The sequence below is a fragment of the Sorex araneus genome, chromosome 3 (assembly GCF_027595985.1).
Source record: "Sorex araneus isolate mSorAra2 chromosome 3, mSorAra2.pri, whole genome shotgun sequence".
Taxonomy (NCBI): domain Eukaryota; kingdom Metazoa; phylum Chordata; class Mammalia; order Eulipotyphla; family Soricidae; genus Sorex; species Sorex araneus.
In genome coordinates this window covers 128,349,979-128,364,563 of record NC_073304.1, presented here as the reverse complement: position 1 = coordinate 128,364,563, position 14,585 = coordinate 128,349,979, and the positions used below count along the sequence as shown (strand labels likewise).

Sequence of the window (14,585 nt, the reverse complement as noted above, 5' to 3'; positions counted from 1 at the left end):
AGACAAGAAAAAGAGATTAAGGGCATCCAGATAGGAAAGGAAGAAATCAAACTCTCACTATTTGCAGACGACATGATACTATATCTAGAGAAGCCTAAAACCTCTACTAAGAAACTCTTAGAAACAATAGACTTATACAGTAAAGTTGCAGGCTACAAAATCAATACCCAAAAATCCATGGCCTTCATATATGCAAACAATGAGGCAGAGGAAAGGGACATGAAAAAAGCAATCCCATTCACAATCGTGCCCCAGAAAATCAGGTACCTCGGAATCAGCTTAACCAAGGAAGTAAAAGACCTTTACAAAGAAAACTACATAACGCTACTCCATGAAATCAAAGAGGACATGAGGAAATGGAAACATATACCCTGCTCGTGGATAGGGAGAATCAATGTTGTCAAAATGGCAATACTCCCTAAAGCATTATACAGATTCAATGCGATCCCTATAAGTATACCCGTGACATTCTTCAAAGAAATGGATCAAGCAATCCTAAAATTCATATGGAATAACAAACGTCCAAGGATAGCTAAAACAATTCTTGGGAAAAAGATGATGGGAGGCATCACCATCCCCAACCTCAAACTTTACTACAAAGCAGTAACAATTAAAACAGCATGGTACTGGAACAAAGGCAGAGCCGTAGACCAATGGAACAGGGTGGAATATCCCTACACACAACCCCAAATGTATGACCATCTAATCTTTGATAAGGGAGCAAGAGATGTGAAGTGGAGCAAGGAAAGCCTCTTTAACAAATGGTGCTGGCACAACTGGACAACCACATGCAAAAAAATGGGTTTAGACCTTGACCTGACACCATGCACAAAAGTCAGATCAAAATGGATTAAAGACCTCAACATTAGACCACAAACCATAAGGTACATTGAAGACAAGGTCGGCGAAACCCTCCACGATATTGAAGATAAAGGTATCTTCAAAGGTGACACGGAACTAAACAATCTAGTAAAAACAGAGATCAACAAATGGGACTACATTAAACTAAAAAGCTTCTGCACCGCAAGAGATACAGTGTCCAGAATCCAAAGACTATCCACAGAATGGGAAAGGATATTTACACAATACACATCAGATAAGGGGTTGATATCAATGGTATATAAAGCACTGGTTGAACTCTACAAGAAGAAAACATCCAACCCCATCAAAAAATGGGGCGAAGAAATGAACAGAAACTTTACCAAGGAAGAAATACGAATGGCCAAAAGGCACATGAAAAAGTGCTCTGCATCACTAATCATCAGAGAGATGCAGATCAAAACAACTTTGAGATACCACCTCACACCACAGAGACTAGCACACATCCAAAAGAACAAAAGCAACCGCTGTTGGAGAGGATGTGGGGAGAAAGGGACCCTTCTTCACTGCTGGTGGGAATGCCGACTGGTTCAGCCCTTCTGGAAAACAATTTGGACGACTCTCAAAAAATTAGATATTGAAATCCCATTTGACCCAGCAATACCACTGCTGGGAATATATCCCAGAGAGGCAAAAAAGTACAATCGAAACAACATCTGCACATGTATGTTCATCGCAGCACTGTTTACAATAGCCAGAATCTGGAAAAAACCCGAATGCCCCAGAACGGATGACTGGTTGAGGAAACTTTGGTACATCTATACAATGGAATACTATGCAGCTGTTAGAAAAAAGGAGGTCAAGAATTTTGTAGTCAAGTGGATGGGCATGAAAAGTTTCATGCTGAGTGAAATGAGTCAGAAAGAGAGAGACAGACATAGAAAGATTGCACTCATCTATGGTATATAGAATAACAGAGTGGGAGACTAACACCCAAGAACTGTAGAAATAAGTACCAGGAGGTTGACTCCATGGCTTCGAGGCTGGCCTCACGTTCCGGGGAAAGGTCAACTCAGAGAAGCGATCACCAACTACATTGCAGTCGAAGGCCATGTGGGGGAAGGGAGTTGCGGGCTGAATGAGGGCTAGAGACTGAGCACAGCGGCCACTCAACACCTTTATTGCAAACCACAACAGCTAATTAGAGAGAGAAAACAGAAAGGAATGCCTTGCCACAGTGGCAGGGTGGGGTGGGGGGGAGATGGGATTGGGGAGGGTGGGAGGGACACTGGGTTTACGGGTGGTGGAGAATGGGCACTGGTGAAGGGATGGGTTCCCAAACTTTGTATGAGGGAAGTATAAGCACAAAAGTGTATAAATCTGTAACTGTACCCTCACGGTGATTCTCTAATTAAAAATAAATAAATTAAAAAAAAAATAAAATAAAATAAAAAAAAAGATACCAATGTCTTCTTAACTGAAAGTAAATTACTCTAAAATTATTTTATTGTAAGGGAAATGTATTCAGCTGATTGCAAATCTAGACAGTTTTCTACGTAAGAGTTCTACGTCTCAAATAGAGTGGATTGCAATGATGGTCTCTGGCAATACATGCAATACATATTTTGCTGTGAAGATTAATAGGCCTTAACATCATTTTATTAAGTAATAGATAAAATATGTTTTACAAGGTTTAAATATCAGTTATAAGAGTATAAATCTCCTGCTATGAAGTTAGTCATAGTAGTACGCATCGGCTTCAACTGTAACGAGGTCAATTATGCAACTCTAACTTGTTTTTGCCTACTCTAAAATAGCACATGAACATGAACTAGACTTTATCAACTTCCTAAAATTTATCAATAATTAGCTAAAGTATAATTAAAATATACAATGGATACGAGGGAGGGCTGCATTAACTGCATGCAATTAGATGAGATAAATATAGTAGCCAGATGAAATAAATCTAGAGACTATTTTCATAATTCAGATGTGGAAACTAAATCTCAGAGATGTAGAATCACTGTTTTGTCTATATTACTAGGGCATGTGATATCTTATCCAAGGGCTATATACTTAATGGGTATGCAGTATTAGACACATACAACATGCAAAGATACAAAAATGAGTATTGAATGTGTTAGAGATGAAAACGACTTATTATATAATAAAGCTTCTCTGCATAGGAACAGCCTTTATTTATGGAGGAATTTCAACTATGTCTCTATCCACTTGGAACAAGCATATTGATTTGTAAGGAAAAAACTACTTATCAACGTTTTAGATCCATTATCAAATAATATTTTGCAATGAGGAATTACTGTATGGGAGAAATTATGTCCTCTCCAAATTCATATTGAGAGTCTAATCCCCTTCCAAGTGTGACTATATGTTTGGATAAGAACTTTATTTTTTTAAATAAAGTTTTATAGAAGTAATTAAGCTAGAAATGATGTCACTGGACCCTAATCCAATATGACTTGCATCCTTAGAAGAAGGGGAAATTAGAACAGAGATAGCTATAGAGGGAAGATGATGTGAAGGCCACAGGAAAAAAATCTGCCATCCACAAGGCAGGAAGAAGTGCTGCAAAAGAAAACAACACCTTTATCTCAGACTTCCAGTCTCCAGAACTGTAAAAATTAAGTTCCTATTGCTTGCACAGCCCAGTCTGCTGGACTTGCTTATGGCAATTTGATGACACTTAAGCTTTAAATTAAACGTTGCTGGTCAAGTTTAAGAAAGATTAAATTTAAAAGTAGCTCTTCTGACAAGTCAATATTGCAGAAAAATAATTAGTCTTTTAGCTACTTGAAGTTCCATACTGAAAACAGAAACCCCCTATTTAAGCTTTACTTTTTTGATTGAGTGCAATGGTCTTGACTGCTTTGAACACAGGGATTTCTGCACAGCTTAAAAGAAAATAAGGGTACGGGAGTTCATCCCACAGATCTAACTTATCTGAACATGGCTTGGACATCCAAATTTTAAAAGCTCCCTGAATGCTTCTTATATTTCTATGCAGAGCCCCAAACTGAAAGGAGCTTAGAGAGTAGATCATTATGGAGAATTAATTCAAGAAGCTAGTCTCAACTATATCCACAAGATGGCGTATTATTGCGTTTTAATAAATTAAAATTGAGAAATGCTTCTTAAATGGAACGCGTGTCATTGCATGTAGAACAAAATGGATTTAGGTTGAAATTACATCAGACAGATGCAATGATGAAATAAATCACAGTCTACTGAAAAGACCTATAGTTTAGTTAGAGAACGTTACTAATCTTGTCTTCAGCATGAGGTCTGCAGTGCCACAAAGAGAATCCTCCTGGTTGTCCAGCCTTTCACCTACTATTACCTCTTTGCAGAATGGTGACCTCTCTGTGTCCTCTGTCGTTATTTCCTGATCCTTTTTGAACTCTATGGCAGTAGAGTACTAAGACAGATGCTTGATATTGTTCAAAAAATAAAGCATCTTTATTTAGTCACACACGCCAGTTCATTGTATTTTATAGATGGACCCATTCATGTTAACATAGGCACTGCTCAAATGCTTATATCTAATTGCTGACACCAAAGTCTTCTCAAATTTGATACCTTACACCAACACAGCATCAAAGATTTAACCAAGTTTTTATTCCTTTTAATAAAAGCCAAAAGCTTTTAACCATTAGAGAAACCATTCTCTACTGCATTAAACAACTCTTGGTCGCTACTGAAGAGCCATATGGGGGAGGTGCAAAATGCCGAAGAGTTTAAAACGCAAAGAACCAAGGAAACCATTGCTTACCCCCTCAGCCTCCTGATATTTCTGCTACCAAATCTCTGACTAGTTATATAAAGGTTTTTGTTTCCAAGGAAACCACTGACATCTATGGAATTTAATGAACATAAAAAAGGAACTATGCCATATAATTTACATCTGGAGATAAATGTGAATAGCTGTCAGAACCATTACACAAACATAGATCATTCGGAGAAATTTCAGTCCTATTTTTCTTCATTTAGTAAAGATGTAAATAAACACACACTTATGGAAAGAAAATGACAAAACAAAAGAGTTTCAAAGCAACAACCATAAAAATTATTTCACATACCAGGTAAACTAAGAAACACTTGATAGGACTATGGTGATCACAGTCACCACCTGACCCCCTGATCACTAGAAGTATATTAGGAAAGACCTCCAACATCACCGAGTCTGAACACCAAACTGTTAGGTCCTCAAGATGGGTCAAATATAGCCGGAAGTAGCCATTCAGGTCATGAGTATTGCAGTGGAGGTCCCTTCCCGAAAAGAAATAGTGAAAACCAGGAATAAGAGGGAAAAGACAGACCTTTTCCACGAAAAATAGCAATTGTTACTTAATTGCAAAAAGGGTTTCCTTCTTTTTCAAATCTAAAGTATCTATATCAAATTTTCTGTTTATGGCTTCACTCAATGGTGAAAGCTATACAAATTCTGGGAAGCAGCTCATAATCAGCAAAAGGGGACAATAATAAAGCACTCGTTTTCAACTCCAGACTTCATGGATGATTCATTGAAGTCACTGTTGTATAACATCCAAATAACAGCTCATTATGAGATTTATATATTGGCATCCAGATTCCATGATGAGCTATTTGAAACCCGACAACCCTCAAATAAATGACCTATTTTAATATTAGCAGAAAACGATTATGGTATAAGAAAAATGGTATTAAAACATATATAATTTGGTATATTTTGTAAAATTACACATGCGCAAAAGAAAAAATAAAGTTAGGAGAAAATTTCACCCCTTGACTCAAATGGCAGCTCTCTCCTTAAAAAGCTTTTTAGAGGTCAGTATATGCTCTTTTTATTTCTCCCTCCTTATTCACGATTCTCTTCTGTATTCCTCGAAAATAAAGATGATCTAAGATTTCTATTTAAATAATTTTTAAGCATATGGTTTAAATCTACATCGATGTGCTATGTACCATTATGCTCATTCATCTCTGGAATTGTTCATGATCTCAAACTGCAACTCCAAGTTAACAATGATTTCCCCATTGCTCCCTTCTTCCAGTGTCTAGAATTACCATTGTACTTTAAGGTTTCATAAATTTAACCATTTTAAAGACCTGATCTAAAGAGAATGCTAAAATATCTGTCCTAAAGTGTCAAATTTCACTTAGCAGTAGGTCTTCTTAGCCTATGCCAAGATTTCTTTTTAGCCTATGGCAACACCAAATACTATCACATTTCCTTATACTCTACATCTTGTTTTCTCAGTCAGTGGTGGATGGGCAACAGTGGGTGGGCTGTTTTCACATTTGGACTATTATAAGTAATACTTATATGAACAGTAATACAAAGGGTATTTGTTTCAAGTTTTTGCCTTCAGTTCCTTTGGCTGTTGACTGTTTCCCTCATTTCCTCAAAGTCTAAATGCTGGAGGTTCCAGATCTCAGAGATTAGCTCTTTCCTTTCACCTTTAGAATAACTATTTGAATAACTCATTGTCTTTGCCTAATAGATATCTAAACTCGAAATGTCCAAACTTCAACCTGATTGCTTTCTGTACAAGTGTGCTCTTTGCCCCGTCTCATGACAGGGCTACTCAATTCTATCACGTTCCCACATCAAAAACCACTAATCCTGGTTGCTGAATCCTTCCTTCCTTCCTTCCTTCCTTCCTTCCTTCCTTCCTTCCTTCCTTCCTTCCTCCCTCCCTCCCTCCCTCCCTCCCTCCCTCCCTCCCTCCCTCCTTCCTTCCTTTCTTCCTTCCTTCCTTCCCCTCCCTCTCTCTCTCCCTCCCTCCCTCCTTTCCTTCAGTCCTTTATCTCTTCTCTCTCTTCTATCAAATCTTCAGAAGGCCAGGAAGCCTCAGCCCACTGGCCCAGGAATTGAGTGCCAGAACTGGAGCACATGACACTGGCTGGGTCCTGGCCACCACAGCTATGCTACAGCCTACAGGGCGATACCGGGCAGCGCCCATGAGCATGGCCAGCCACAGCTCCAGACGTTCCTAGAACATCTTACCTAAGTCCTAGTCCTTCGAGACTGCACTCAGACACTTGGGGGACCAGTGGTACTAGGAACTGAAGCTGACCCTGTTCTATCTCAAGGTCCCTAAATCTTTTTTCATCCAATATTTTTATTATTTTTTTTCCAATTTACCACCAGTTCTCTGCTCCTAAATAGAATAATACATAAAAGGAGAGTTTGAAGAAACTTTCTCATTCACTGCTATTTGCCCATTACCTAGAGCAGTACCTGACACATACAAGCAATCAGTGGTTAGAGAGTCAAGCAATAAAGAAATACATTTCAAAAGCCACCGTTTTATTGCAACTAACCACAAGTGTGTGTGGGGCTGAGGGTTGGTAAGATAGAGAAGAAAATGCTATGACAATAATACCTGGGAATGACCACACTTGGCAAAAGCTGAGGGTTAAAAGTAGGTAAGGGATATTCTGGTAACCTTCTAGTATCAATATTGTGAACCACAATGACAAAAAAGAGAGAGAGACAGAGAGACAGAGAGAGACAGAGAGAAGAAAAGCACCTGCCACAGAAGTAGGCAGGGGGTGAGGGGTGATGGGAGGGAACCTGGGGACACTGGTGCTGGGAAATGTACAATGGTGGAGGGATGGATGTTGGGATACTGTATGACTGAAATCCAATCGTGAAAAGCTTTGTAAAAAATAATTTAAAAAGCGAAATATTAAAAATATTTAAAATAAAAATGATAAAAATGAAATCCACTATTTTATATACGTATAAAGAAAAACAAAAGGTGAGCAATTTTTAAGTTTTAATTATACTTTTTATTTTTAACCCAAGTTCACCCCTGGTTTTTATTTATGTACCACCTAAAATTTGATTGCATAGTCAAAAAAGCAGTACAGAGGTTAACAGGTTTGCTTCACACATGGCAAATCCCAGTTCAATCCCCAGCATCACATTTGGTCACCCAAGTACCACTCAAAGTACAGTATGAGCACAGAGCTAGGAGAAAGGTCCAAGCACTGTCAAAATAAGCAAATAAATAAGGCAAAACGGAAAAATAATTGAATCATGACCTGTATCTTTACAATAAATATAATATCATATATATACTGTCCTTTACCAGAGAACAAAGTAGCTAACTATGAGCTAAGCTCAGGAGGCAATCTGCATTACACACAACAGTTTAAAAGTAAAACTACAGAAATTATTTTCAATGATACCACAACACACTTTTTCACAGTGGAATGTTGGCAACAAACATTTAGTTTTCATCGACTAAAACTGGAGGAGTTTCTGCAATTGAGGTTGCTCCTTATGGAGCAATTCTTGGACTGCTTTTAAGAAGTCATAAAAATATTTAAGTCTTTATATTTTTTTTCCTTTTCCTTTGCATAGAACCTTACCTAGCTTAAAGTGAACTGATTTTTTTATTTTTTTTCTTTTTGGGTCACACCTGGCGATGCACAGGGGTTACTTCTGGCTCTGCACTCAGGAATTACCCCTGGTGGTGCTCAGAGGACCATATGGGATGCTGGGAATCGAACCTGGGTTGACCTCGTGCAAGGCAAACGCCCTACCCGCTGTGCTGTTGCTCCAGCCCCAGAACTGATTTTTTTTTTTTAAGTTCAACTCATTTGCTAATACCAAAGTAAAAAGCTTCAGTTCATGCTTGACATAAGTTTAAAAAGGTTTGAGGAGCTGAAGTGACAGTACAGTGAGGGGTACTTGCCTTGCATGTACCTGAACTTGGTTTAATCCTTAGCACCACATGTGGACCACTCACTGAGCAATACTAAGGGGTGATAGTCTCTAAGCACAGGGTCAGGAGCAAATACTGAACACGGCCAGCTTTATCCCAAATAAATAAATAAATAAATAATACTTTTGCTGAAGAATTTTGGGGTTTGCATAACTTCTTATTTTAAAAGCTGGAATCAAGAGTTAACAAAAACTAATTTATACTCCTATGTGTTTCCTTTCTATAATTTATTGCTGAGGTAAAGAAGTCAGGGCAAAGACAAAAGGACTACTCTGTCAAGCTACTTAATGTTGAACCCCAAACCTACAGGTATACTTTGGGTGTCCTTTAGTATTCATTGCACATAAAGAGAAAATTCTTCATATAAATCTCAAAGATAAATGAACTCTCTTCATCAATGTCAGTCCGGAAACCTTTCTAACATGGCCCAGAGTGAAATGTAATATTTTATGTTGTGATTCAGAACATACACCCACATACATAAAAAAATAAGTTCTTTTGCTTTTACATCCACACACATGAAAAAAAGCTACAACATGCTTTGCACAAGAAACTCCTATTTTTTCAATCAAATCTATTTTTATTTTATTGATACCTCGCATGAGTCACTAAGTTGTCTGTTTGGTCAGGAACCACTCTCATCAATCTAATAGATTGATCAGAAACCATGACTAGCATTCTTTTTGAAAGCAAATACCCTTTTGAAATGAAGTTCCACAGACTATGTGTACATAATCTATAAAAGATGCACAAACTACTGTCACCTGTATTTTGCGTCTAACTCATAAACCTGGGAAGATGAGCAGAATGGAGGAAGAGCAAAATTAAAGTATAAATATATTTGGGTAACAAAAGATGAAACATTTGTTTTATCTTTTCAGTTTCTACATTTGGGTAAAAATATCCTAATTTCTCTTCAGTGACTAATTGCAAAACTGGTAACTTGAACAGACCGTATACAGAAAAGGAGATACGGAATTGCATGTGTTATGTTGAGAGTCAACATTTAAAATTCATTAACAGGGCAAAAACACAGAATATTTTCCATTTTCTAAAAATGTTATTTCAAGACACAGCAGGCAAATGAAACAGTTCATCTTCAACTAGATAATGAATTTTTATGTAGGGAGATACTGTGAGAAACAAAAAATGTATACATATTTTATATGCATATATACATGTATATATCACTGTATCACTGTATCACTGTCATCCCATTCTCATGGATTTGCTTGAGAGGGCACAAGTAACGTCTTCATTGTGAGACTTGTTGTTACAGTTTTTGACTTACTGAATACGCCATGGGGAGTTTGCCAGGCTCTGCTGTGCAGGGTGGGATACTCTTGGTTAGCTTGCCGGGCTCTCTGAGAGGGGCAGAGGAATCGAACCCATTTTGGCTGTGTGCAAGGCAAACATCCTACCCGCTGTGCTATTGCTCTTGCTCTGGCCACGTGTGTGTGTATGTGTGTGTGTGTGTATAAAATTATTCAAATGCCCAGGCACCATCTATAAATATAGATAGAAAGACAGCAAGCACACCTGGGTATTCTGACAAATAATATTTGCTCCATAAATGTTCTTCCTCTTACTGTCGTCTGTAAGTCTTTACAGAAATTTGTGTTCATGTTACATTGCTTTCTCCCCTCCTAAGGTTCTAAGCCTTTCTCACTCTGTGTTAATGTTTTCTTCTAAGTCCTGTTGTTTTTGGTCCAGTCAACCTAGTAGTGGACTCCTCTTATTCAATTTCCCTCTTCTAGAACCATGTGCCAAAGCTGTAGAGATGGCACCGTAAGGCACACACCTTGCACATATCCAGTTCAGCTTTGACCCATGGCACTACATATGATTCCCAAAGCACTTCTGAAGTGATCCCTGAGCACAGAGCCAGAAGAAAACTCTGAGACTAGCAGGGTGTGAACCCCCTCCCCAACAAACAGAACAAATAGAAACATGTGCTTCCTGTATGAGGCTGTTATAAGACGCTCATTGATTGTAGAATTTATTCTAAAGGAACCATTCTTTTGACTCCTGTCCTATAAAAAGGACTTCTATGTGACCCAGCTAGAAGCTGTCAGAGATGGTTTAAGGGGTAGGAAGATCTGGAGATGCGGGAAGTGGATATGGACCTTGGAAAGCAGATTCATGAGAGAAAGACACATTTATTCTTTGGAGATATTTTTTTTAATTTATTTATTTTTAATTAGAGAATCACCGTGAGGGTACAGTTACAGATATATACACTTTTGTGCTTATACTTCCCTCATACAAAGTTCGGGAACCCATCCCTTCACCAGTGCCCATTCTCCACCACCCGTAAACCCGGCGTCCCTCCCACCCTCCCCAGTCCCATCTCCCCCCACCCCACCCTGCCACTGTGGCAGGGCATTCCCTTCTGTTCTCTCTCTCTGATTAGGTGTTGTGGTTTGCAATAAAGGTGTTGAGTGGCCGCTGTGCTCAGTCTCTAGCCCTCATTCAGCCCGCAACTCCCTTCCCCCACATGGCCTTCGACTACAATGTAGTTGGTGATCGCTTCTCTGAGTTGCCCTTTCCCTGGAACGTGAGGCCAGCCGCGAAGCCATGGGGTCAATCTCCTGGTACTTATTTCTACAGTTCTTGGGTATTAGTCTCCCACTCTGTTATTCTATATACCATAGATGAGTGCAGTCTTTCTATGTCTGTCTCTCTCTTTCTGACTCATTTCACTCAGCATGAAACTTTTCATGCCCATCCACTTAACTACAAAATTCTTGACCTCCTTTTTTCTAACAGCTGCATAGTATTCCATTGTATAGATGTACCAAAGTTTCCTCAACCAGTCATCCGTTTTGGGGCATTCGGGTTTTTTCCAGATTCTGGCTATTGTAAACAGTGCTGCGATGAACATACATGTGCAGATGTTGTTTCGATTGTACTTTTTTGCCTCTCTGGGATATATTCCCAGCAGTGGTATTGCTGGGTCAAATGGGAGCTCAACCTCTAGTTTTCTGAGAATCGTCCATACTGTTTTCCAAAAGGGCTGAACCAGTCGGCATTCCCACCAGCAGTGTAGAAGGGTCCCTTTCTCCCCACATCCTCTCTTTGGAGATATTTTTTTGGCAGCCGAATGTGACTTCTTCACCTGAACCCAGAACACCATAGAAAATTTCAATATACTCCATCCTATTTAACAGTCTTCTTTATTTATTGATTTTGACCTGGCGTTTTCTTTAAACTTAATGGCTCTTAGACTAATATTAATAGAAACCTTTTTTCTTGTTTGTCAATCCAGGGAGCGCATTTCCTGCCAAGTTTCTCTTTGAATACTCTAAAAATGTTTCCAAATTGAGTTAAAAAATGAAGATTTACTTCCTGCAACCCTGACTTTAAAGTTTTGATAATAACGAATAAACAAAAATTTATAGCAGGAACAATAATGGTTATCATTTAATAGATGCTTATTAAGTAGTAGTGATAAATTAGAGTGGTACTAAAGCAAATTTTGCTGCAAATCTGCTTTTCAAAACCCTAATGTTCAAACCACACTAAATCACTCAGCAGCAGTATCTCAGGGAGTAAGAAGTATGTTTAAGCATTTCTTAAAGCTCTCTAGGAGTTTCACAATAGAGTCATCTTAGAATTCCTCTGATTAAGGTTTCTAATGAATCATTTCATGTAACCCTTATAACAGTAATATTCTTTCCTTTATTATCAGCATCATTGCCATCTAGACAATGAGGAAGAGGTCTGAATCCCAAGAAAGCCACCCAGGTAACATGAAAGAGAACCAGGCTTGGAAAATATTAAAGAAGATTACGGTTCTTTGACAACAACAAGGAATACAAAAGGAAAAAATTGTACAGAACATGACATTCACCAAAAACAAAAACAAAAACAAAAAAACAGCCTTTGGTGAAAATAAAACAAGCTTCTTCCACCATCCCAGGCAGAAAATAGTTAAGGGGTATTTGGAGTGTTAATGTCTATCTTTAACAGAAGCATTTTATGATCTAATAGTGGCTTATCAGGAAAACTAGGTATAGAATCATTCTATTCATTTATCAACCTTTGATAGACCTTTACCAAAACCACATCCATAAGTAAACACTTAACTGATAAGCTGGCTGTGAGCTTCAATAAAAGAAACAAATTCAAGACGAAAAACGCTCGAAAAGACTCTATGTGGCCAAGGAAGCGAGGTTGACTCCTGAAGCTTTGAGACCACCTCAATTCCTCTGCCACCTGCCTCTCCCCCGAAGCCCAGCAGGCCACAGTGTTTAACCAACAGTGATAGTCAAATTCCAAGGCAGACCAATAAGCTTGTGTTAAAGGGCAAACTTAAAATTATGCTGGCAATATAGTTCTTGGAATTAACAGGTTTAGATGAAAGTTGTCTAAAAGGTGTGGGAAGACAGACAAATATATTCTTTCCTACAGTGACAACTGTGAATAATTTTGAATCATCAACAAACCTTTAATGATGATAAGCCTGACATAAAAGTGAAACGGCATTATTAAAATTCCGTTCTCTTACTGAGATTAATGTAGACAATAGACTATTTTTCATATGAAATATTTATAGAACTTTCCAGTAAATAATTCTATTTTTTCTTACTTTCTCACATTTTTCTGGAGATCACTATAACCCTTTAGTTAATAAAAAAACAACTGTAAGCATTTGCTATGTCAGAATTTTCCACCAAACATTGTCTTATTATGTATCTGAAGAATAAGTATTTCAGGTGATTTTCTTTTCTTGTTGCACCTCCAGAGTTACAGGTAATTGTTTGATGCTAAAGAAAGTATTTAAAGAATACTACAAAAGCTGTAGGCATATATATATGTGTGTGTGTGTGTGTGTATGTATGTATATATATATGTGTGTGTATGTGTGTGTATAGTAATTTTCTTAATATATATATATATGTATATAAGAAAATGACTTTTTGTACCAGTTTAGAAAAGAGGTATGGAACTCCTGGCTGATGCCTTGCCTATTTCCCAATTTTCTCTCCGCTAGACAGGACATATTTAAAACACCAACATTTAAACAGACAAAGTATCATTTCCTATTTGAGTGGCCAGTCAGCAAATCCTGCTCTTAAACTATAGCAGATAATCTAAGATAATCGTACATATGTGTGTGTCCCATATGCAATATTTAAAAAAATCATCTTCAAAAATAACCGAAGTGCAAAAGCGTCTTTGATGCTTTCTGCAGTAAAAATGTTCAAACCAAACAAACTTCCCTCTCACACAACTGTGCCCACAGCATGCTAAGTCCTCCAAGCAACATTTTCACAAAAAGATTTGCACACTCTGGCTTCATGAGAGGGATGAGGCCTCACAGCACATCAGCTGAGCACTACAGGGGCTTAGTTATCACACCACCAAAACTAGTTCAAGTTCATGTGCACGTATAAGATCCTAATAATTGATTTCTCCAATTAATTTCAACCATATTTTAAATATTTTATTATTACTCAATAATTTTTTTGTTTCTGTGCTACACAGAAGCATACTAAGAGCTTTCCCCTGACTCTGTGTTCAGGGTTCACTTCTGGCCAGGCCTGGGGCCACATATGTGATGCCTGGGATCAAACACTGGTCAGCTGCGTACAGACCAGCACCTTATCACATGATGCCAGTTTTCCATCTCCATTACTAATCATTTTAACGTTGTTGTTGTGTGCAGTACTTCTGTTTTGGAATCAAAGTAAAATCAGAGGGCACGAAGCAAGCCCCTAGGTCCAACTAGTTTTGTGTTTATTCTGCTTCCTTCTTTTAACAAAAGTAGACATGTAGAGGGCATCTGGATTGCTGAAAGGACTAGCTGTTTCGTGGTGTTTTACAATGCTGACATCAGAGAAGCGTTTAATGGGGGCAATTACTGAGTACCGTGACCCAGCGAGAGTATCAGGGCGGCATCTGGTGTGTGTGCAGCGCTCTGCTTCCTACCTTGGGAGCTCTGGCATGTTTCCCGCATCTGGCATCCTTGACAAGGCTGAGATCTAACAGCTCTGTCTCCTGAAAGGCAAACATAGGAAATCATTA

General features: G+C 38.3%; 1 protein-coding gene across 3 annotated transcripts in view; it reads right to left on the bottom strand.

Annotated features, from left to right (window-relative positions):
• The window catches only part of PLCB1 (phospholipase C beta 1), a 797,636-nt gene that overhangs the window by 529,029 nt on the left and 254,022 nt on the right, over nt 1-14,585 (bottom strand). For all 3 annotated transcript variants that reach the window (XM_055133540.1, XM_055133538.1, XM_055133539.1), the window contains one exon: nt 14,490-14,558. In XM_055133540.1, the coding sequence (XP_054989515.1) occupies nt 14,490-14,558 (69 nt within the window). The remainder of the gene's footprint in view (nt 1-14,489; nt 14,559-14,585) is intronic.